At 48.9% G+C, this 24260-nt stretch overlaps 1 protein-coding gene and 1 long non-coding RNA gene across 4 annotated transcripts; one reads left to right on the forward strand and one right to left on the reverse strand.

The window, feature by feature from the left end:
* Nucleotides 1-303: 303 nt before the first annotated feature.
* STK25 (serine/threonine kinase 25) lies at nucleotides 304-22001 on the reverse strand. Of its 3 annotated transcripts, none has more exons than XM_071437240.1 (12): nucleotides 21846-22001; nucleotides 20560-20675; nucleotides 14206-14436; nucleotides 12600-12656; nucleotides 11461-11569; nucleotides 9430-9587; nucleotides 8994-9179; nucleotides 8304-8449; nucleotides 7345-7459; nucleotides 6997-7068; nucleotides 3628-3764; nucleotides 304-2364 (listed from the first exon to the last, which is right to left on the reverse strand). In XM_071437240.1, the coding sequence occupies exons 2-12, from the start codon at nucleotides 20587-20589 to the stop codon at nucleotides 2325-2327; spliced, it is 1281 nt and encodes a 426-aa protein (XP_071293341.1). In that variant the 5' UTR covers nucleotides 20590-20675; nucleotides 21846-22001; the 3' UTR covers nucleotides 304-2324. The 3 variants fall into 3 exon arrangements, with proteins under 3 accessions (XP_071293341.1, XP_071293340.1, XP_071293342.1); XM_071437239.1 differs by having other exon boundaries at nucleotides 21842-21998; XM_071437241.1 differs by having other exon boundaries at nucleotides 21788-21979.
* A 162-nt stretch (nucleotides 22002-22163) lies between these two features.
* On the forward strand, nucleotides 22164-23327 carry LOC139594784 (uncharacterized). The gene is made up of 2 exons (XR_011680753.1): nucleotides 22164-22392; nucleotides 22557-23327. It is a non-coding gene; the product is annotated as an uncharacterized lncRNA (long non-coding RNA).
* Nucleotides 23328-24260: the final 933 nt, after the last annotated feature.

The following is a 24260-nucleotide window of genomic DNA, read 5'->3' on the forward strand; positions in this document are numbered from 1 at the left end:
AGAGGAAGGCAGAGATCCCTGGTGCCAGTCTCACCTGAGTCTAAAGACTGCAGGTAATGAACAAACTCCAGCAAAGCCCTGCAGTGCAATGTGCTCAGTGCACAGCTCTACCTCTGCCAACAGTGGAGTGCCAGCAGCAAGGACTGATGTGCCTGCAGCTGCTGTCCTTGCACACTCAGCACTTGGCTCTGGGGTCTCTGTTATAGATGCATGAGGAAGATGTGGGGGAGGACCAAGAAGAATGCAAAGAAAAGCAGCTGGAACCAATCCTTTTCCCCCAATAACACAGTTACACCAGCCTCATTGGTTTTGTTACTTTATTGAAAGTGGCAGATCCCTTTCAATGTTTTTGAAAACTAAACCCATTGTTTTTGAATACTGGGCAAAGGGGTGGGGATTGTTTCCTTTAGAAAGTTTCCTCGTTGCACTGCAGAGCATGTGAGGAACAACACGGGTACCTTATCAACACCTTTGCTACTGCTGTGAACAGCAACTTGAAAAGCAGCAGGGGCCCTTGTGCTGGCCTGCAGCCTCTGCCTTCCCCCTCTCCAAGCCTCCTGTCTGTACATTACCTTCTCCTCCTGAGGGAAAAGTGGGTGTGTTCTGTTCTTCCTAACTGCAAGCTCTGAGCTGGCTCTCAGCACAGAACACTGCCCTGCAGCAGAGAGCCAACAGCAGCACCTCTTCTCTACTGTACAAGTTCATAGTGTTGCTGAGCCTGGCTTTATCCATCAGGAGAAATAAAGGACAGTCATAAGGTAAAGAATACCCTACACCAGGAGCAGGGAACCTGTGGCCCCCTGAGCTACTTGCAGCCCAGCACTTCAAATCTGCAGGTCTGAGTCTAAGTACCAAAAACCAAGCCTTGTTTCTAACCAAGTGGCCTGTCATTAAAAAATGCTGAACAGCTCCAGCCTTTGTTCTCAGTGGCTCTGGGGTGAGCCAGCCCATCCACACACAAACACCCAGACAGAAAGAGCTGGGTAACTGAGTTCCTGCTGACTTCATGGCAGTCTCTTCTCAGTTAAAGAGCAGCTCTCTAAGCAATCTCACAGCTATCAGGGGTTATTCTCCTAAGTCTATTTTTCTAGACCTTTAAAATGTAGATTTAAGATCCATGTGCTTACCTGAATTAAAGATTTATAAACCAGTATGATACAGAAAGCAAAGCTCCTGGGGATGCTCTGCTGGGATACCTTAAGCAGCCAACACAGCAGTGGATGCTGTAATTTCTCTGCTACCAAACACCAGCCCAGCCTGTCAGCTGGAGTGGCTGCAGTGAGTCTGAGCAGCCACAAGGGAAGGCTGAGAAGGAGACGGAGGCCTAGAGCAGCTTTTAGGAACTCCCAGCCCTACCCCACTGCTGTGAGCCATCCAGCTTATGTCTTCCTGTAGAGCACAGGTTTTTACACCAAAAACTGCTATTTAGTGTCCCTCTGCCCTGTGAACCAAAGCCCTGCACTGTTGTGTTCCCCCACTCCCCTTTTTAACCCTTCTGCCCCCTGTGGGCCTGCCCAGCTCAGCCCAGCACTGCCAGGAGCACCAGGAACTGCACAGCTCCCACAGCAAAGACTCCACACCCCCTTTGCCTCCTGCTCCCTGCAGACCCAAGGCAAGTTCTGCTGTTGCCTGAAGTAGATGAACTAAGGCCTAACACAAAATGATGTCCCAGAGCCAAAAAAAGAACAATCAGCAACCCCTCCTATGAAATGACAGGCTGGGAAAGAGCAACCGTGTATCAATGAGCTCAGCTGCTGCAGCACTGGGCAGTGTTGTTCCTGGTGTGTGAAGGGCTTGAAGTGATCCTCCAGAACAACTGGAGAGCTGCTCTGACTCTCCCAGAGGCCCTAAGTGCCTGGAGAGCTTCCCCACATCCCTGCACTCACACAAGACTGCTCACAAACACTTCTTTAGGAAGGGCAGGAGACTAAACCCATCAGACTTGCCTGTGAAACATCCATCAATGGAAGAGAATCTCCCTTTTTCCAGCAGCCAGGCATTTACCAGAAACAAGCTGTGAATCAAACCAAGCCAAAATGGACACATCCATTGTAGGAAAACAATTAAAAACTGCATTGATTACATTGTAAAAACAATTAGACCACCCATCTCGGGTTCTGCAAAAGGTCTAAATTGTACTTGCATTGCAAACCCACCCTGGGTTATCATGGAAACACGGCTAACATGAAGGCTCTGAAATGTCCTGGGGTCCATCACAATGTCACATCCAACAGATGGTGGTCTGGATTAGAGATGTAGTTCTTATGAAGCTGGAAAAAATCCTTCCCCCCTGGCAGCAGCAGCAGCAGCAGGGAAGGCGAGTGTCAGCGGGCAGAGCTCAGGTGGTTCCGACTGTGTGAAAACCTGCAAGGAAGAGGGGACAAGGGACACTGGGCAGGGCTGCCTGGCTCTGTCCCCACTGCCACTGCCAGGTTCTGCAGTCCTGGCAGACAAAACCAGCACTTTTAGCAAAGAGCCAAGGTGGTTTGGCGCTTCTTCAGGCTTTTAAGATTCAATTTCAACCTAATAAGAAGTTTTCAGCACTGATGTTTTATGGTAAGAAAGCAAGCAGGTCCTTGAGGTTTTGCAAGCCCCTCAAAAAAACAATTATTTTGTGTTTCTGCCCTGTGCAGCAGTGTCATTTCTGGGCTGACAGAAGTGAATGATGCTGGAAGCTGTCTGCAGTCACCCACACACATCTGCCTGCACCTCCTGCTCACTGTGCCTGACACACTGGGGATCAGTGAAAGGCTGGATTCAACCTTGGACACCTTTTCCAACCTTAATGATTCTCCTCTATTCAATAGGAACTTGGATTACAGCACAAACATTAACCCACCAGAAAGAAATGCTTGGAAAGCCTGAGTTCCAGGGTGTAAAGACTGTATAATTTGGGTTGTGTTTATAGGGGCAGCCAGAGCACAGAACAGCTTCTTTTGCTATGGTAAAACACTCCCAGCCTGCTAACCAGGAGGAGCCAAATGTTAAATTTCTCTCATGGTAAGGAAAGGGCAAGATTTAGGATAGCCTGCTGTGAAAGGGAGAAAAGCCAAATTCATGTTAAATAAAGCTTGGTAAATCTGGGACCAGGTTAACTGTGCTGGTACCTGCAACACATGAATGTGACTGGACTTGGTGCCAGCAATGGAGCCAAGTTTGACCCAGCAAAGAATTAAATTCTACCAGACTACATTCCTTCACTGGTTTAATAAATAATTCTTGTAGGAAAAGTAGACTTTTGTGTACACCTAAAGGTGGGCAAGCAGTGACTAGCTGCACGTAGTGCTTTAAAGCACATTCCCTGCAATGAAACAGGTATTTATTAACAGAAACTTTATATCCCAGAAGCAATCCCAGTGAGATTTTACACAGTCCCTGCTGCCTGGGTAATGAGACCAGCAGGACACCATGTGTACACAGATACATGTGCAAAATGAACTGAGCAGCAGCATCTTTCTGTGCCCTACAACATCCACCCACACTACAGAAACCTGTCCAGCATGAGGAAAAGCTTCTGAGGCAAAGGACCTGTTGCCATTAAATGCAAGCAGTTAGAAGAAGTGCCAGAGGAGCTGGGAAGGCACTTCTGTCTGTGTCAGTGGCAGCTCCACCCCAGGGCATGCTCACCTCTGGACCCGCTCCACCATGTGTGCTATCAGTTTGTCAGAGATGCCTGGGCAGGACTCCTCGGCCAAGCTGAAGGCATTCTCCAGCTCCTCCATGGCTCCCACGTTGCCTCCAGTCTGCTTGTGCTTATCTTTGAGCTGCAACCCAGAAACAGAGCATTGGGTCCTCATTTTGTTTCAGAAAGCACTGGGCAAGAAGTGCAGCACTCACATTAAGAACCTTTCCCACCCCACCAGGGTGGAGAAGGGCACCCAAACTCCACTTAAATCAAAAAGAGCTCATTTGTAGGTCAGCAAGGTAGAAGTCCAATGTCTGGGGTTCACCTTTGCCTCCAGGTACTAATGGCAATCAAAGCCCTTACCTATCAGGATGCATTCTTAAACTAACTAAATATTGTAAGGAATGGACCAACAGCCCTGAAAACTCATCACAGCACAAAGAACTCCAGGTGTATCTGAAGCAGTACAATCCCCTTTGCTGCTAATGACAGCCCAGCACCCAGACACACACACAGGCTCACAGGCAGGTTGGGCAGAATATACCCAGTGCCAGGAGTCAGTTATCACCTCTTTTAACAACCACAAAAAGTCTTGAGTTGCTTCTAGTGACTGGGAGGCCAAGGCAGAAAACTGCCACAGCAGGGATCCTGAGCCCCTTGGCCTCCAACACTCCTCTCTAAGAGAGCTTTACCCAGGGGGCAGGGGAACAAAGTCCACACACCAAGACCTCCACACACAGCACCTACAGCAGCTCACATCTCTCATGGCCTCTGCTTGCACAAGTTTCCAGTTGTTAACTTGAAATAGCCACAGGTCTGATGAGAGGGAACCTGACAGGTCTCTGAAGGAGGCTGCTGTTGGAAATCCTACATTTCCACCCCCAGCAGCAGCTCCCCACCCTCTTCCCACAAGCTGCTGATCTGACAGCCCCTTCCCCAGGGCACCAGCACACAAGGAGCTGAACAACAATCAAGAATCCTGCTGAACAAGCAATATCTGGTCCAGTTCAATGAAGATCTCATTAGGCCCTGCTGATTAAAGGGCTTTACATAAGCCTTGCAGTTCTTTCCCTCAATTCTAGGATCAGCCTTCCCTGTTGTTGGAGCTCACCTTTTCTCAGAAAGCAGAGCAGTGTGAATGCTAATTCCCAGCTGCAGGCATTCCTGTGCACCAAGTCCCTGCTGGGAACAAACAGTTCCCAGCCAAAAAGAGCCACTGCCTCCTCAGAGGGGCACTGTTCCCTGCCACAAAGCTGTGGGAACAACCCACACACCCCTCTGCTCAGTCAAGAGTGGCAGGGGCATGGAGGGCAACTCAGTTACTCATCAAGGATGCTGATTTCTTAGGCCAAAAATAGCTGTGATGCTAGAGCAAGGATTTGATGTGTACCTACCAAAGGCTGCCTGCCTCACAATAAGCACAGGGTCTGTCTGTCCTGGAGGTAAGGAGCCAGTTTGTCATCAGCCTTGGATGCCAAGCCCCTGAACTTCAGCTTGCCCAGCAGCCTGTGATGGGAGCAGAGTGTGCTGGGCTGTCTCCTCCACTGCAGAGGAGCTCTCTGGAGGCTTGCAGGAGTTAAGAGCACTGCACTGAGCTCAACCTTACCAGGTTGAAAAAGTCATTTTACCTCCCTGCTTCCAGATTTGCAGCTCCCCACACCTGTTAATGGCTCCTCACGAGCTGTTCTCAATGTTAACATCCAATAACTCACATGCAGGAAAGGCAGATGAAAGATTACAAAGAACATCTCAGTCAGATTTCCATTCACAAAGCCCAGCTTCAGCCCCTTTAGGGAAAGAGGGGATCAAGCTGGTTTGAGATGCAATCATACAACAGTGAGGAGAACCAAGTTTTCTCTACCAATAGCAAAGAATAACATGCAACCAGCAGAGAAGCAGATTTCCAACCTGGAGAAGTTTTCTTTCAAGCCCCCTCTACTGCACACAAAAGCCAGGTTATTTCTGAGACTGCCCAGAACCTTCCTGCTCCTAATTTTGCTCAATGAGATTTTCACAGCCAGCAAAAGTCTAATCAAAGGAAAGGGGGATCAAAAAAATGGGGCAAGGGAATCAAACCAGCAAAAATGAAATGTCTGGGAAGCCACTTCCTGCCAGGAACTGGTGCAGCAAGGTGAGTAAGGAAAAGCACAAACTTCATTTACAGTCACAGCCCTGAGCACTCTGCCCCAGGAGGCTCCTAAACTGAACAGAGACCCAGACATCAGTGACTGTGCTGCACAAACAAACTGCATCACAAACCAGCATGGCTTGAATGTGGCTTCATCTCATAGCTCTGGGCCTGCAAGAGCCAGGTCAGTGCCCATGGAGCACAGAGAGGCTGGTTGGATACACTCCCAATTTCCAAAGCAGAGCAGTCTCAAGAGTCTGCTGTTCAGAATGACCTCTGGTGCCTGCCATGCAGCAAACCCTCCTTCCACAGAGCAGCAGACCTGAGAAAACAGAGTTCAGAAACTATTCCTGGGAAAAGCACAGCTCTCTGCTGGGCCATGCCATCAGGATCCAGAAGTGGAACTCCTCAGGACCAGGAAAGGGTGTCTGTCAGCAGCAGCTCAAGAGCAGAACCCTGACATGCAGCATCTAATTGATTTCTTCCAAAGCATAACCTCCTTTCCTGCCATTCTGCTGGAAAGAGCAACCAGAGCTCATAGCCAGCAGCAACTTATGATTCTCCTCCTCTTCCCTGACCACATCAGCCAGCTGGGAAGGTGATGCTGATACAGACACCATCCTGTCAGTAATGGCAGCTCTTACTCCAACTCCACATCCCCATCCAGAGCGCAAGGCAGGGGAACTGGGTCAGTTTTCTAAACAGATTTTCTCAGCCTGCCTTCCAGAAGCTGGGTGGCAGGGAACTCCTTGGTCTTGGCATTCTACCAACAGCAGTCTGTAGAGATCAAGAAATGGTCTAGTAACCAGCAAAGCCCATTCCTGCTCTAACCCACTCACCTTCCCCTCAGGAACTCTGCCATGGACATGCACAGTGACAAACAGATCAAGTCTGCTCTAACAAGGGCTGACTTCAGCCACAGACATCAGAGTCTGGAGCTGCCCAGGCATCAGCAAGCCTAAGGTGCACTTAAGAGACAAATACTCCTCTATCAGCTCCTCACCAGAACACAGATTGCCAGAAGGGTAATGCCTTTCTTCCAATACAAGTGTTTGCAGGAGGACACACCAGGGACATACTCACTTTCCTCACATATGGTCAAGCCCTCTGAACTGGTTCAAATGTTTCAGAGTCCCTTAACCTTACTAGACACCTCTCCACACCTCCCTTCTGCAAATCCTTCCCATATGTCAGGTATCTCTTCATCTCCAACCAGCAGAGACACCAAGAAGGTTCTACTCACCTCCCCAAAAACTGGGTGAACTAGTGTGGAGAGACACTGTGACCGTGGCTGCCTCTTGATGGGCTCAGTAGGCTGGAAAGCAACAAGAAGAAGTTACAAGCACAGGGAAAAGCTGTGCAAGGGCACATGAGGCACTCAGCCTTTGTGAATTCACAGCACCTCCACAGCTATCCCATCACCAGCTCTTGGCAAAGCCACAAGTCACAGTACCCTGATGATGTGGAAGAGGCAGCTCTGGAGCACCAGCCCTTGGTGCCAGACTGAAGTCAAATTCAGACAGAGGATGAGGGCCTGGTGGCTTCCCCAAGACACCCAGTCCCCTTCAGAAAGACCAGACAGCACACAGACCTTCTGGGAACCATGAAGAGCCATTCCTTTGTGCAGCTTGCTCAAGGAATTGGGGCGAATGGTTGGTGGGAATGTCCAGATTGGACCCTGGTCTCCATCCTCTGCATCTCCATCACTGCAAATGAAAAGGGCAAAGTCAAGACAAAGCCTCAGCTCCATACATTGGGGGTTTGCCCACACTTTCCCAGAATCACAAGTTCTCCCCAGCTGACTGCCATATTGCTGCAGGCCTTCAGGCTTTTCCCTATGTCAGAAAATATTCTGAAGAGAAACCACTTCAGTCTCTACTACACCTATACAGCATCAAAGAGATCTGAGCTAAGTACTACATCATGTTTCCAAATCACCACATCACCTCTCTGATCCAGCCAGCTTGAAGAAGTTTCTAGTGCTAGTTAAATTTAGGAGAATTTCAAGACAACCCAAGCTCACAATGCAAGGGACCAGACTTAGATGTCATAAGCCAATTTCTCTGAGTGCTTGGTCACTTGAGTGCTGCCACAGGTGAAGAACAGCTCTGTGACACCACTCTGGCAATTAAGGGCCCTTTCCCCACCCAAGGCCCATAACCTGACTGTCCTGCATGGCAGTGCAAAGATTTCCCCTGAGTACACATACACACCAACACAGCCTTTGCCACAGTTCCTAAAGCCTGGAGCTCTTGTAGTTAATGAAGGGTGCATAAAATACAGGCCACAAGAGCCCTGTTCTACTGGTTACAGGCAAACTAAATGTTTTGTGTCAGTACTCTGATTCCTCACACTCAGCAAAGAGACTCCACAGGTTAAGACCACAACAGAGTCCCACTGAACAGGAGGTACCAGCACTCACTCGCTCCCACAGACAAAAGCTCCAAGGTTAAGATCTCAGGTGGGAAAAGGAGCTGAGCTGTTTGCAGCAGGCCACCCTGGGGCAAGCAGGGGCAGCAGGGCACCCCTCCATGCAAAAGATGCACGTACATATCAGAGTCACCAGAACTGGAATCCTCTCCGTGGCCCTCTGACTTCCAGCGCTTGAAGCGATCGATGAGCTCCATCAGGAACGAGGTTTTCTTGGTGTAGCGTGTGATGAATTTGTGCTTCAGCAGTTCTTTAGCTGTTGGCCTCTGGAGCAGACAAGGAAAGCATGTCACATCTAACCATCCCTGCACACTGAACACACACTCACTGACTCCTTCTGGAGTCACACAATATCCTGAGCTGGAAGGGATGCACAAGAATCATCAAATCCAACTCCTGGCCCTGCTCAGGACAGCCCCCAACAATGTTACCAATCCCCAACAGAGTCCCTGAGAGTGTTATCCAAATACTCCTTGAATTCTTGGCAGCCTTGAGGCCATGACCACTGCCCTTAGGAGCTTGTTCCAGTGCCCAACCAGCCTCTGGGGGAAAAGTCTTTTCCTAATATCCAACCTAAACCTGCCCTGACACAGCCTCATGCCATTCCCTTAGGTCCCACTGAGGTCATCAGAGAGAACTGATCAGTGCTTGTCCCTCCATGTCCTCTCATAAGGAAGTCCTGCCAGGCTCACATGTCCATCCTGTAAGCTCAACAATTCTCTCTCTCTGAAATTCTGGAACCTTACTGTTGAAGGCATTTTTGGCCTCTGCTGGCCTTTACCCAAATTCACAGTGGGCAGCAATACTCACAAATCTAGGATCCTTGTTGAGGCAGGCTTCCACAAACTCCTTGAAGGGCTTGCTGTGGTGACCCTCAAGTGTTGGAGGGTTGTTTTTGGGGATCAAGAAGAGAACCCTCATAGGATGCAAGTCAGAATTTGGAGGCTCTCCCTTTGCTAGTTCAATGGCTGTAATCCCAAGGGACCAGATGTCTGCCTGGAAAAGAGAAGAAGAACACAGAACAGCAAGGAACAATTCTACAACATGAAAGCACAGTTTTAGGACAGATAATCACATAAATATCAGATGGGGCATTTCATGTCCAATACATAAACTTCTCCAGCAGACTCTGCATCATAACAGAAAGGAATAATTCCTGCAGTAAGCAGCACTTCCAATCCCTGTTTCTGTCCTAGCACCACCTCAGGTATGGCAGCCCCAAGCAGCAATCCTGCTCCCAGCTCACCTTGAAGTCATAAGCAGACTGTTTGATGACCTCTGGTGCCATCCAGAATGGAGTCCCCACAAAGGTGTTTCTCTTGATCTGGGTGTCTGTCAGCTGGCCAGCCACCCCAAAGTCAGCCAGTTTCACATCTCCTTGTTCTGAGAGCAGCACATTGGCAGCTGTATGCACAAATAAGAAATTAAGCCTGCTGGCTTCTGAATCACCTCCAGCCCACACAGAACTGCATACTGAGCAGAGCCCTCCTGTGGGATCCTCCTTCACCCCAGTGATAACCCTCAGCCTGGATTTCCAGCCTCAGATCCATTCTCATGCCTTGAACTCATGCCATGGAACAAGCTCAGGCACTTTGTTGGATCAGAAGGGGAATATTGGTAAGGTAGGAGCAGGAAATAGGTGTGAAGGCCCACACCATCAATTAGATGCTGGCCACACAGAGAAGGGAGGGTGTTGGAATATGATCCCAATATTACCAGGTGGGACGTGCCTGGGCTTGTCTGGCCCTTGCTGCTTGACCAGAGGTGGCAGCTGTGGTGTTTCACCCCAGAGACACCTTTGGCTGGCTGGAGGCTGCAGCTGGCACTTGGAACAAGTCCAGGCAAGCAGGAACTCAGGTTTACCTCTGGTGGAAAGGCTTTAGGCAATGGTGAAGGAGAAAATGAGATGGATTCTGCTGTAGGGTTTGGTCCAGAGTTTTATTCCAGGGTCACAGATCTCTGAATCTTGGCGACCGTGTGGTCTCAGTGTCCTTTCAAGCTCCGGGGCAGGGGGAGGGAAGGGACAGGTGAGCCACCAACCAGGTGGGAGGGGGCAGTCTCAGGGGACAATGACACTTGGCTAGGCCAATGACCCCAGGGCTGAGAAGCATCTTTTGAACTTCACCAACCAGACTACGCCCTTGCTGGAATGTTAAGCCTGGCCCTGGCTGGAATGTTAAGCCTGGCCCTGGCTGGAATGTTAAGCCTGGCCCTGGCTGGAATGTTAAGCCTGATGGACAGCACTTAGCAGGAGGCAAGGGGAGGGAAGGGAGAAGGTACTGCCACACCTGGGAAAGGACTGGGATAGCCAAAACAGGACATTGCTTCACACTGCAACAGGAGGGTAACACAGCCTCTAATGCTCTTGATTTTTCCCCAGAGTAGCACTCAGCACAGGTTAAACAGCAGATCCTTCTAAAGAGCTCAGGGCCCACTCTTGTACTGGTTCCCACTCACCCATAAGACTGTAACATTGTGCAAGTTTAGGAATGAGGGTTTCATCCTGAGACCCTACCTAACAACTTTCAGCATTTCCCCACCACTGGCAGCCAACACCCCTACACATCCTGCAGTGCTAGAAACATGCAGTCTCACATACACAACAAAATCTTTTCTCCCAATCTCCCTGCCTGAGGTTTCTGTGCCCTGACTGCTCACACCCCCTCCTGCAGTGGGTCAGAGCAGTGAGCATCTGGCACTGGCCCAGCTCCACAGCTCTGTCCCTCCATCCTCCTGCAGAGCTTTGATGCCCTGGGCTTGCTGGCACACTGCTCTTTGAGAGGCAGATGCCAGCTCTGTACACCACACGTGGCCAGGGACTATAAAAAACAGCAACAGGATAAGCTGACACAAGCTGCCCTGATTTTCTAGGGCTGTGAACCCTGCATGAGGACAGCTCACTCCTGCTGTGAGCTACAAGCACAATAACCAGCACACACACCCTTGGGGTCCAGCAGAAAAGCAAATGTCCAGACACAAGTCAGCTAATATCTGAGCATGCCTTTCACTGACTCCTTCACTTCACTCCCTGACTTGTCCAAACTCCAAGTGCCAGAGGAGAGCTACAGATCCTCACTGTTACTCTAAACCCTAAAGACATGAAAAGCATGAGTTGTAATACAGTGATAGGCATCAGATTCACAAAACAGCAACCCAACAAGAAAAGCAGCACTGAGAAAGTCTTTGAAACCTTGCAGATTATGGTGAATAAAATACCTCTGAGTATTATGTTACTAACATCCATTACAAGAAAGGGAGCTGAGCTCTTCAATCTTACCTTTGATGTCTCTGTGGATCTTCCTCTCTGAATGTAAATAATCCAAACCCTTTAGGATTTCTCTCAGGATAGTAGCTATGTAAGTCTCCTCCAGTGGTCCTGGCTTCAGCTAACAAAAGGCAGAAAGATGACTTAAAAGAGGGTGACTGATGCCTTGGGTTTTCCAGGCTCTCAGTTTGTTACTTGGGAACCTTGGCCAAGCAGGAAGCACCTTCTTGCACACCTGATTTAGGTGCTACAAGCAGAATGCTGGAGTTTGCACCTGGCAGCATTCAATGGCAAAACTTTGGGGATTTTCTGCTAGCCTATCAGTCTTTTAAAGGTTTCCCAAACAAACAGCAGTTTATCTCTCACTTTGGCCTGGAAATACACTGGCTAACAGAACATTTTAACAGTTTCTCTTGTTCAGGTCTCTCTGCCAGCATGCAAGTACTGAATTTCAGCATCTGAGACATCAACCCTCAGGCTGTGGAGTACTGTATCAAAGCTCTTCTCCTTTCCATCAGTTCTCCTCTAACCAAATCCTGCCTCCTCAGTGCAACAACTGAGGTTCTGACACTCAGATAACTTCTGCTGATGACAACACCCCCCTACACCTTGCTCCAAGGCACTGTAGGCTCAGCAGTTTTCCCTACATCATTAGTTATCTCTCTGGAAAAATGGGCATGATTGTCCTAAAGAGAAGAGAAAAATGCTGTGACAAAATACAGTGCAGTGGACCTTTGCCTATGGGTAAATTCTGCATTTGTATTCTGTCAAAATTTGGGGTAACTTGATCACAGACCATGTCCTTATTGAGCTATGCAAGCACTGAGCAATACCACGACTCTGACTGGGTGAAGTACAGATTTGCACTGCTCAAAACCAACTGGCTGTGCTCACTTTTCACTTCACTGGCTCTTTCCATCATAGAGCAGCACAGCATGCTGGACAACAGTGCTGAGACAGCTGAGCTCCATGAAAACATTCCTCAGTCCTGGGATAAGCATGACCAACATGTGTGTCCTACACTGCTTACCCTTGGGCACAGGGCTGCCTAAATGATGGAATGTGGCAAGTGAGTGTCTGGCTTGTGGGCATTTCACAAACCAAGTCTTCAGTCAGTATTTTTCATAGTCCAGAACTTGCCACTTACTCACCAAGTCCAGGGCTGAGCCTCCTCCCAGGTACTCCATGATTATCCACAGCTTAGTGCCCTGCAAGCAAGAGCACAAATCAAGAGCAAAGGCAGCAATAAAAGCAGCCAGAAAAGTGAGACATCCATGAGGCAGCAAGACACAAGAGTAGTCCTGTACACAATCCAGGAGATGCTGCACACTGCAGCTCTCAGGGGCTTAAGGAAGGAACCCCAAGCTCCCTCTTTTCTGCTGCCACAGCATTACCTGCCTCCAGCACATTTCTAACTCTCAGTCTGCAGTTTTACGTGGGCAAGTGCCCCTACAGGCACCAGACTGCCCAGCCCATAGATAAGCTTATTCCTAGGCTGGAGCCCTTTAACATTTCTGCAACAGCTCAGCCAGCATAAATCCTTCTTGGCAGTGGCGGGGAGCATTGCAGCTTTTGATCTCATTAACAGAGCTGCCAGCATGAAGGGCACAATCAGCAAGACACTCTTACTCCTCAGAGAACAGATTCCATGCTGAGGTTCCAGGGTCTCAACAGAAGATAAGCAGCAGGTCCATGAAACTACAGCAGAAGGCTGAGAAAATACATTATGGCCTTTGAAAAATAAAGGAGGAATATTCAGGACCCAAAGAGCTCAGGAACTGTTTGCTGCACTGTTACATTCACCTCCAGCAGCCAGCATGCATAGGCCACTTCTGATCAACACTTCCATAGGGATTCCTAAACCTGCTCTCAGTGGAAGCAGTATTAGTGCTCCTACATAGACTCAGTTTATATTCTTTTCACCATTTCTGATGACGTAGTTTCAACCCCCTCTTTTTTCAGAGGCATAAATCCCTCAGTGGTACTGCCTTAACACTGTGCTATTCTAGAAAAGTATTCCATCAACTTCCTTTCCAGAACTGTCAGACCAGGGAAAGTTCAGTCTTCAACAAATAACTTGCTCTTCAGTGAAGTGCCCTGCTCTTGGTACCCCAAAGTACAGGGCACCTCATTTCCATGTGCTTAGCAAGTGCCTTCAAGGCCAGTCTGCTATCAAGTGCACATCAATGCAGTGAGCAGAGGCACCACTGTTCCTGCTGCCATGCTGCCTCTCACACATCCCTTTGCAGTGCCACATGCCACCACCCACTGCAGCATCCACAGAGCAGCCCTCCCTGTCACCATCACATTTTCTGAAAAATCCTCTTTGCCCAGGATTCTTCTCCTGGGAAGCTGAGAAGCCTCAGAGAAAAAGGATAACAATATTATCTCATTTGTTTCTCCTGTGTTTTGCTGCTTTGGAAAGTGGTTTGGAGATTGTTTATCCAACAGGTGGTTGTTTGATTGGTTTCATGTGAATTGTTTTTACTTAATGACCAATCACCATCAAGCTGTGTCAGACTCTTGACACATGAGCTTTCATTATTATCTTTTAGCCTTCTGTAAGTATCCATTCTCTATTCTTTAGTGTAGTTCAGTATACCATTCTTTAATATAATACAGATCATAAAATAATAAATTAGTCTTCTAAGAACATGGAGTCAGATTCATCTTTCCTCCCCATGATGGGGCACTCAGAAAATACCCCACCTCCCCATTCCCAAAGCACTGGCAAGGAAGCAGCCTGGTTTGCTGTACCTTCAAGTAGGAGCCATAGTACCGGGTGATGTAGGGGCTGTCACACTGGCTGAGCACGGTGATCTCCTGCTGAATGTCCTCAATCTCATCCTCAGCCTCCTCCAGATCAATGATCTTGATAGCCACCACCTCCTTGGTGCGGTTGTCGATGCCTTTGTACACTTCCCCAAAGGATCCCTTGCCAATCCTCTCCAGCTTGGTGAACAGCTCCTCAGGATCCACCCTGGAGTGCTAAACCATGACATGGGAGAATCCCATCAAGTTCCCAGGCTGCAGAGCACCACACACACACATACAGCTCATCTCCCTATCTGTGCAAATTGATCAATTCACCTGAAACTCGCCTATCTTAAACAGTCTTAGAAACTTAGCACAGAATATATCCAAGATTACAAGTGAAGAAACCTTTTCCACAGGCTTTCCAACCCTGCAGACCACAGTGGGGGAGGAAAAGGAGGGAAGCCCAGCATGGGAATGTCAGCAAATATTGCTATGGAAAGTGTCAGCTCCATTGGGACAGGGCTGCTCAACTGCAGGCACCAACTGGTGCCTAAGCAGCTCCATGAGCAAGCATCTGTTCACACTTCAATACAGACCAGCAAGGGCTACCAGAACCAGATTTCTCCTGGAGATCTGATGAGAAAATGGGCAGAAGCAAGAAGCCATAAAAATGTTTCCCTAGTTAGACTTCCTGCACTCAAAGACTGAAATGATTAGAAAGGTCTGCACCCTTCCCTACTTGTCTGGAAGGTGAAATATTACAGTAATATGAATTCACATTTACTGTCTCCTCTGCTGCAGCCTGATTTCCAGGCAGCTCCCAGCCCAGCTCTCCTCAGATGTTTGCAGATGGAGCCTCACATCTTTTGGAAGGTCAGCAGCAAGGAGGAGGCAGGAGAGCAGAATGGACACTCCATCTTCCTGAGCTGCTTTTCTGTACCAGCCTCTTCTGTAGCTGGCACCCTCAGATGGGAAGGCAAATAGCATCTCCCTCATTAGATAAGCACATCAACTAGGCAGTTACTAACAGACAAATACTGATTTTTAACAGCAGCTGCACAGTTAATTCTTCACTAAGGTATGGGTAAGAAAGGGAATAAATCACAGTCACTTTCTCATGCTATTTCATTCAGTCCACCTGCACACCAGGAGGTCCTTCATGCCACTACTAGTTTCATGCTACTAAAATGCTCTTTGTGATTAGCTTTTCTGCCTTTTTCTTTAATAGTTTGAAAAAAAAAACCCTGGAAAATATGGCCTGACCTTAGGAAGCAGCCAAGCCATTAGAAGGAATTTTCCACACCCAGAACTTCTCAGTCTCACCTCCAACACGTCACCCAGTGCAAGTGCTCTCTCACAAGGGCCTTGAGTTGGCAGATTTTATCAGAGAACACAGAGGCTGCATTTTTCCATCTCACACCATGTTCTAGCAGCAAGCCATCACTGAGCAGCCCAAGGTGTTGCTTAATGATTAAGCCAGTCTGTCATCACAGGCTGTTTGCCTTCTGTGCATTGCTGGAAGCCAGGCCCAGGTGAGTTTTACAGGCAGCTCACTCAACAGGATTTCCACACAAACTCCAGCCCAAGATATAGAAGGATAACTAAATATCCTTTTGCATCCTAGCAACACCCAAACAGGCTGTACTTTGAACAAATGCACTGGAAACAGACTAGAAAGGATGCTCAGAGATAAGAACTGGAGATACATAGCAGAGACTGGAGAGAGGGAGGTGGGGGGAAGAGGATCTGAGTTTAAGAAATGTGAGGGGACAACATGAGAATGATGACCACTGGCAGGGAGGACAGTCTGACCAGTCCAGGCTCACTACAGACCAGGAACACTTTCCACCTGTTGACCAACTTGGAGGATGGGGCAAGAAAGTGCCCCAAACATTATTGTGCACAGTGACCTACTGCACCCTAAAAATGCCTACAACACATCAGCCACTCCCACACATCAGGGAGCAGGGAGAGAAAGAAATCATCTGCTAAAAGCACCTGCTCAGCTCAAAAAAGAAACACTACCCACATGAATACTGCAGGGAAGCAAATCTTCATGAAAACATTCCTCCCCTCCCATGTAACTTTTCCATGAGGTAAGAACCAGCAAAGTGGAAGTAACTGCTCCCCCCTCAGCTTGGTAGGACACATCAGAGAGACAGGACTGATTTCTCCAGATCAAGACATCAAACATAAGCGCATTGGCTGTGGCAGGCAGCTTTAGGGACAGCCACCACTTTATGTGGCAGGCTCTGTAATCATGGACAGCTTTGTAAACAACCCTCCAGACTTGGATGTTGGTTTATCCTGTTTTCTGTAGAACAAAGAAGTTCAGGTATGTGTGGTGAAGGAGACAAAGCCTCTGACAAGCACACAGAAATTCTGCCCAAGAGACTCAGGAGAACAATGTAACTGATGGGCAGGTGAGACAGGCCCACCCCATTAGGGTGGAAATATTAGGACATTGGATTTACCTTCCCAATACTGACCTGGAAATGCTTTAGAGCACACAGGTGACAGGGTAAGGGTCTGACTCTGCAGAGAGCCTGAGGATCAACATCCCTCGGTGCACTGGCCAAAACTGCAGAAATCAGACCCAGCAACAGAAAGAACCCAGAGCCAGCACAGGGCCAAGGGGTACAGAGCCATTCCAGCCACAGTTACACTGTGACACACCAGACACTGCTGGAGGAGCACAGTTTGCTGATGAATTTCTTCCCTTTCTGTAAGAGGGAGGAGGAAACAGGACCATGCCCAATTCCAGCAGGTCAATGTCTGCTCAAGAGCACACCTTGTGAATTACCACTGTGGACACCACAGAAGAAACTGCCAGGTGGCATTTTCAGCAACTCTGAACTTCCACAACAAACTAAGATGTGCTGTCTGCAGGACATTGGTCAAAAGCCCTTGTCCATTAAAAAAAATCCAGTCTGAGACACCACATGGTGACCTGTGCTGACAAAAGAAATGCTCAGATCTGTGGGCATAAAAGCCTCAGCACTCATGAGAGAGCAGCACAAATGCAGTTCCAGCAGGAATGCTGAGCTATGGAACTGCACTGCTCTGTCAGGAGAGAGAAGGATGCACTCCATGAACCTCCTGACTCTCCCCTTCCCCAGCACACCTGCAGCATGGTGAGAGGTGTAACAAGCACCAGCCCTCCTTCTCCTCAATATAACTTATCTCAGTACCAGTTATCTTGTCACAGAACCACCCTGGCTGGAAATCTTCTGGAAATGCAGTGCTACAAACACACCTGGAAAACTTCATTAGCAGGAAGCAACAGAATCCAGATGAAATAATTTATACCTGCTTAAATGAGCACAGATAACCCAAAGCAGCTTATTAGGACCTGTCACCTTTGCAACTGCTCACCAGCTTGGGTTCTTCCCATTTTTCTTCCACATGCACAGAACCCATCAGAGCTGAAAAACAGAGCTCCAGGTCAGCAGCAGCTGCTCCTTGTTCTACATGCAAAGCTGTTAAGGGATGATCTCTACATTGTAACTTCTTCCTTGGCTGACTGCTTGTTACACAGCAGTTCTGAAGCAAAAAGCCTCCTGCTGTTCCTGTCCACTGAGAGCAGCCAGTCAGGCTCTGGAGATGGCTCAGGCAGGCCTGGGCAGGCTTTGCTTGGGAGGGAGGGCACACAATGCACCAGCTCAGTTGCAAGGGCAGGAAGGGACTAAGTATGAGAGGGATGATGACAATTTCCTGGTAATGTGCTCCACTTCTGCCCTCTGGGATCCAATCTCACAGCACAGGAAAGAAGGATGCTCTGTCCTGACAGGTGTGGGAGTGTTTGCCATCCTGACTGATGATACCATGTTTTAAAACAGACCAACTCACTGCAGCCACCAGGAATTGCAGTGTGTTATGAGACAGGCCTGGCAGTAACACCAGCTGCTTCATGGGGAAAGAATGGTTTTGGCAGCTCTGGCACCTCCAGCTGCTGAGACATGATAGCCAGAGTCTTTGAGAAGATGTGGGTAAGTACTAGAGAAGAAGGGTAACTATCTGCCCTCATTTCAAAGCTACTGCTGAAAAGATAAGCTGCATATGGGGAACAGAAGCAAACACCATTTGAAGCAGCTGCAGATCTTCTCTCTGTGCTGTGTCCAGCTGGATTTTACTCTCAAAATATTCAAGAGCAAGGATCATGCCTGCATTTGTTGCAAAAAACCACTGAGGGGTACTTAAACTCTTCTGGAAATGAGAACTCCTTAATCTGGTGGAGGCTGGAATTGGAATCACTGTTCTGTATGGGAGAGCTCTGCAACAGAAGATTGCCAAGGCCACAATAGTTTATGAGCTGAAGCTGACCAGGAATGTAGCAACTTCAAAGAGTTTATGTGGAACTGCAGCCACATTTAGAGTTATTTCTGACTGCAGCACTTTCCAACCAGCCAAACAAACAAACAAACATAATTCTGCTCTGCCAAACACAGTGGAAGAAGGAAGTTGGTTTTAATAGAACTCATCTGCTCTTGTTTTTCCCTCATTGCCTCCTCTGCTCCCCAACTTCCCACCCAGCAAGATGAACACTCACCTCTGAGCTACCAACAGTCTCTGGTGAAACCAGCTTTGTATCTGGAACCACTGAAAGCTTCCCTGTCTATATGAAATCTGTGCATAGCTCTCTGCAACTGCCAAAACCTGGGACAGTTTTGAATTTCTGGAGTACAGAAAAGAGGGAAGTTTGTGTTCAACACTTGGAAACACTGTTTGTCTGAAACCCCCAGCTCTCTTCACAGATAGTATTCTTTTGCTTCAGGAGATGAAGCATTTTGTAGCCAAAAAAAAACCCTAAATGGCTTCTCCAAGGCCAGGTAAGGAACAACGCATCTAGAAACAGAGCTCAAATCAGAGCTTTAAACATACTAACTATCACAAATACATCCCCTGGCAGGTAGAGCTTCAGAGCAAGACCAGAGGCCTGCAGTGCTGTTTGTTCACAGCACAAGGGAGGCAGGGAAAGAGAGGAGAACCAGCTGAGCAGGGAAATGGCAGCACAGAGGCAGAGCAGCCTGGGCAGTGGCCTAAGGTGACTCTGCCCATCAGCACCAGGGCTGAGAATCAAAGACAAGCCCAGTCTCTGACAGCCCAAAGCAAGTCTTAGTCTCTTGGTTTCACAGCACCTCTCACTGCTCCCTAAATCCCAGGGAAGAAAACTTCAGGGCAGTTCCCACTGCCCTCCCAGCAAGCCTCAGTTACACCAGGGATTCCTGAAAAGACTGGAGCAATGGACAACACAGATTGGTTCTCTATTCCAGGCCCAGACAGTCATGGGATGACAGGGTCTGAGAATGCCTAACATTTCCATAATAAATTCAGAGCTGAAACCACCAGAATGCTGATAAGCTTCAAGAGTGAATGCTGTGTACAAAAAAAAGCTTCAGAGCAACCTCCTCTACAGCTCCAGAACTGTTTTCAGCCCTAATCAGACAGTATCCTTCCCTTTCTCTCCCTCTACAGTGACTCAGCCAGGCATTATATTTACATTTAATTCCACACACACTTTGGGGAAACAGTTGATGTGAAAGACAGCAGGTAAACTAAGGTGCATTGCAAATCAATTTTAAATCAGTAAAGGTTCAGAGAAAGCACTAGCTCAAACCACTAAAGCTTTTAGTAATTCTACACCTAGGAGCAGAACAGAATAATGCCCCAAAACATGGTATAAGAAGACCTGTGCTCAGTATTGACATCTGCCAATAATCAAACACACCTCACAACCAAATTCAGAGGGAAGAAGATGCAAGGCAATACTATTAATGTGGATTAGCTTTTAGTCCCAAATCCTGGCATCATCTTTCCACACTCATCTTGTGAAAATGTCATCACAACAGCAACATTTAACCACATCCACGGAGGCTGAGATCTCTTGGAAGAGTTATGACCCAGTATCAAATATCACTGCCTCGTATGCAGCAAGGTTACAGGCACCATTTTTCTGAGACTAATGCCATGAGCACTTTAGAAAGGTAGGTAGGGCCAGCACACACAGTTTTTCTACTCCCATTTCTAGACTTCCCCTTCCAAAAATGCTCAGAAAGCCAATGACTCCTGTCTCCCTAAAAAGAACACACTTAATCCCAGAGAAAGGCTCGACAGTGGGTGAAGAATTCACTTTCTGTATGGCTGGCAACACATCACTATCAGCCCAACACCAGGTACAGAGTCAGGCACAGGTCAATCAGCTAACAGGAGTAAGCTGAGACCTGTGCAACAGAGATAAAGAGTGACAAAAAGTGATTTTCTGGTTATTTGTTTGAAACCCTTGTAATCAAGAGCAAACACCATTATGTAAACCCTCCAAGAGGGTTTTAAAACAAACTTTTAATCACCACTTACCTGGCTAGCAAATTCTCTCAGGTGAGCCATGCCTACAGGATGGGGTTTTTTGCAAAATCAGGGAGGATTAGGATGTTGCAGCACAGCAGGAAAGTGATGATTTCTCCACTGGTCAACTGTGACAAGCAAGAACACAGAGCTCTGAAGTGAGGTTCTTGGAAGCTGGCTCATTCCCCTGAAGAGTTACGTGCATCTTTTTCTCTCCTTCATCTGAAGTGCTCCTTGAACCTGCCAGCACATTCTAAGTATGCCAGGCTCTCCTTGCACACCACGTTTCTCAATTCTTTAGAGAAATACCTCCCAGATGTGTCAAGGAACCTCACTCTAATGTTACACGCTGACCAAGTCCTGGGCTCCATTTTCCCTGCCATCACCTCAGCACGGTCCCCAGCATTATAGCTAACCCCACAGTTCTATTGCCTCACCACCATTCCCAGCATCACCCTCACACAGCCCTTTTCTCCTGCTCCTCCTCAGCAATCCCCTCACTGGGAGCGCTCCTCTGCTCCCACTGTCCCTGCTACAGCCGCTGGCAAAGCTCAGCTGCTCAGCATACACCTTCCTCTTCAGGGAACCCCAACCCTGCACCTCACACCTTCCTCTCCAGGGAACCCCAACCCTGCACCTCACACCTTCCTCTTCAGGGAGCACTAACCCTGCACCTCACACCTTCCTCTTCAGGGAGCACTAACCCTGCACCTCACACCTTCCTCTTCAGGGAGCACTAACCCTGCACCTCACACCTTCCTCTTCAGGGAACACTAACCCTGCACCTCACACCTTCCTCTTCAGGGAACCCCAACCCTGCACCTCACACCTTCCTCTCCAGGGAACACTAACCCTGCACCTCACACCTTCCTCTTCAGGGAACCCCAGCTCTGCACCTCACACCTTCCTCTTCAGGGAACCCCAGCTCTGCATCTCACACCTTCCCCTTCATGGAGCCCCAGCCCTGCACCTCCCCGGCCGCTCCCCAGTTCTTCTCAGCGGCCCTTCCCTCCCTGCACCCCAGCCACAGCTGAGCCCCAACCCAGCCCGGCCCCTCGGCCCGGCCCTCTGCAGGCCCCCCGAGCCCAGCATCCCCCGTCACGGTGCGGCCCCACAGCTGCCCTCCACCCCCACTGCCGCCACGGACACCTCGTCCCGCCTCACACCTCAGAGATCTCCCCCCTCCCGCGTTCCCCTCGCCATCATGGGCTACTCAGCGCGCCCCGCCCGGCACCCTCACAGTCCCTCTGTGGCTCATCGCCGCGGGCCCGCCCAGCCCTCGGCGCCGCCGCACCTACGGGCAGCGCGGCGCGGCCGTCGGGAGCGCCATGCCGGGCCCTGGCGCACGGAGCCGCCGCCGCCCCGGGCTGCCCCGCGACACCAGGCGCGGCTGGGGGAGAGCGCCGGGCCGGGCGCAACAACACGGCGCGGCGGCGGGGGAGGCCGCGCCGCGCGGCACGCCGGGAGATGTAGTTTCCACGCCGGGCCGCCCGGCAGTGAAACCGAGTTTCTGGACTGCAATACCCAGAGTGCCGCGCGCGCAGCGGAGGGGCGGAGCCGCAGGGCGGGGCGGCGGCGCGGGGGCGGCTGGGGCGGGGAGTCCTGAGGCGCGGGGGGCGGGCGCTGCCCGGCCCGGCGGCTCCACAGCCCCCGCGCTCTGGCGGGGAGGAGGTAGCGGGACAGCCGCTCTTGTGCTCCCAGCCTGGCCTCACGGGGCTGTCCTCTCGCCAGCCTTTATGGGACTGTGCCCGGGACAGTCCCGGGTGATGCCAGGCAGGCCCGCCCTCAGCTGTTGTGCCCGCTGCTCGTCGTGAGGGTGAGGAGCTGTCCCCTGCCGCTGCCCCGGTACGCCAGGACCCCGGCAGGGCGGGAGGAGGAGAGCCAAGGGGACCGGCGCTCTCTCATGGCCTCGTTCTCTGCGGGGTTGGGTTTTCCTTCACGTGCTGTAAATTCAGTGACTGATTCACGTTTTTCAAAGGAAGAAAAAAAAACTAACCCAATTTTTTTAGCCTTTTACCAGGCAGCTTTAACGCTGGTCCTGCGCTGAACAAACCAGGCACAGGTTTACCCGTGGTGCTGATACACAAAGCCTTTATCACAACCGGCTGCTTCTAATGGGGAGCTGGTACTGCTCTGAAGCACAGGTGAGCTGTAGCAAGAGGAGCAACCCTGGTGTGAAAAATGCGTATTTTATAATTGGCTTTTTGCAAATATTAAAATGAATGTTATATGTGTTATGTTAGAAAGTTATGCTGTATTGATTTTCTTAAGTAGTGTGTTAAATATAGTTTTAGGTTATAACATAATGTTAAAATAGAAACTATGCTATGTGAGATACTTTTTTAAAAGAGAGGAATGAGGTACTCCCACGGAGATAGCAGCCACAGGACACCTAAATCTTTCAGAGAAAAAGAATTTATTGTTCACTTATCAGAAGAAACAAACTTCTTCCCACCTTGCTCAGCCCTGAAGGCGCCGTCAGGATTCAGAGGAAGAAGCTGACACTGATGGGACAGAATCCTGTGTTTGAATAGCATTTATGCATCATGTATGAGGTGTATAAATATGCAACAGGTTATTGCTTTTAAGAGTTAATCCTCTGTTAATGTGGGTCCTTTTTTGGGCTTATTTTGCCCAGAAAGAGGTACCTGGACTGTCTGTAACTCTTTGTTTCTATTGTCTCCTATTGTCCTAATTCCAATTGTTCAAATTTTTATTACTCTAATTATATTACTGTTTTTATAACCATTTATTACTATTAAACTTTTAAAATTCTAAAACCATGTGATTGACGTTTTTCACACCTGGAACTGTTGCTGCATGGGCAGATGAGTCTGGCAGCAGCCAGCAGCTCCTCCACATTCCTCTTGTTCCCTCCTGCATTTCCTCCCCCATCCATCTCCCTTCTCTTTCTCTGCCCCTGATCAAATCAACCAGCACTTTGAAAACTGAGTGAAAACATCAAATGGAGAGAGTACAGCTATCAAAAACTCCTGCAGTGAGATTCTGGCTTTGTACTTAAATCAGCTGTGCCTCACTGGAAGGTTTGCACAAAACTCTTGCCTGTTGGATCCTAGGGTTTCTGGAGCTGTGAGTTGATACCTGCAGGTCCAGCCTTCTAGCCCCACAAAATCTGACCATCTTGTCTCATAAACAGTTGAGACATGATATTCCAACATGACATCTTCACTATTCCAACATGGCACCTTTACTTAGGAGATCTATGAACAGACAGAAACCAAAGCTTCATGTGAAGCAGGAAAGCACGAAGAGTGAAGTTCTGCTCTGATTCTACTGCAGCAAGGACCAAGGGCTGAACTGTTCTCTGTCTGAGTCCCTGGGTCTGTTACTTAATTTGACCCCAGTGCCTCAGCTCTCCACCTCTTGTCACATTCATTTCAGTCATTAATTCAGCCACTGTTGGCATGAGGCCAAAGGGCAGAAGTCTTATGTTAATTAATGTGTTATTAAGTCTGAACATACACACAGGAGCAGCAATTAATTTTTTTTGTCAGTTCAGGATAAGTCTTTCCTAAGGGTGATTGTCACGTGGGGTTAGCATGGCAATTCCTTCTGAAATTGCTGAAGCTGCCTCAGGAGCACAGGACACAGAGGGGCTCAAATGTGGGCTGCTGCTTTTCCTCATCTGCCTTGTAGCCTGTTGCTCCATGGATGGGGCAGGAGAGACTGTGTGTGGGATTTTGGTCTGGCCA

The sequence above is a fragment of the Agelaius tricolor genome, unplaced genomic scaffold (assembly GCF_023055355.1).
Source record: "Agelaius tricolor isolate 1412-34295 unplaced genomic scaffold, bAgeTri1.0.p SCAF_12, whole genome shotgun sequence".
Lineage (NCBI taxonomy): Eukaryota > Metazoa > Chordata > Aves > Passeriformes > Icteridae > Agelaius > Agelaius tricolor.

What these genes read in the sequence shown, in the direction of transcription:
- STK25 (XM_071437240.1), bottom strand. Translation starts at nt 20,589, where the DNA reads ATGGCTCACCTGAGAGAATTTGCTAGCCAG. An exon ending in GAGGCTCAGCCCTGGACTTG is followed by an intron (nt 11,570 to 12,599) that starts GTGAGTAAGTGG and finishes GCCTTTTGTTAG; the next exon opens with CTGAAGCCAGGACCACTGGA. An exon ending in TCAACAAGGATCCTAGATTT is followed by an intron (nt 8,450 to 8,993) that starts GTGAGTATTGCT and finishes TGTCTGCTCCAG; the next exon opens with AGGCCAACAGCTAAAGAACT.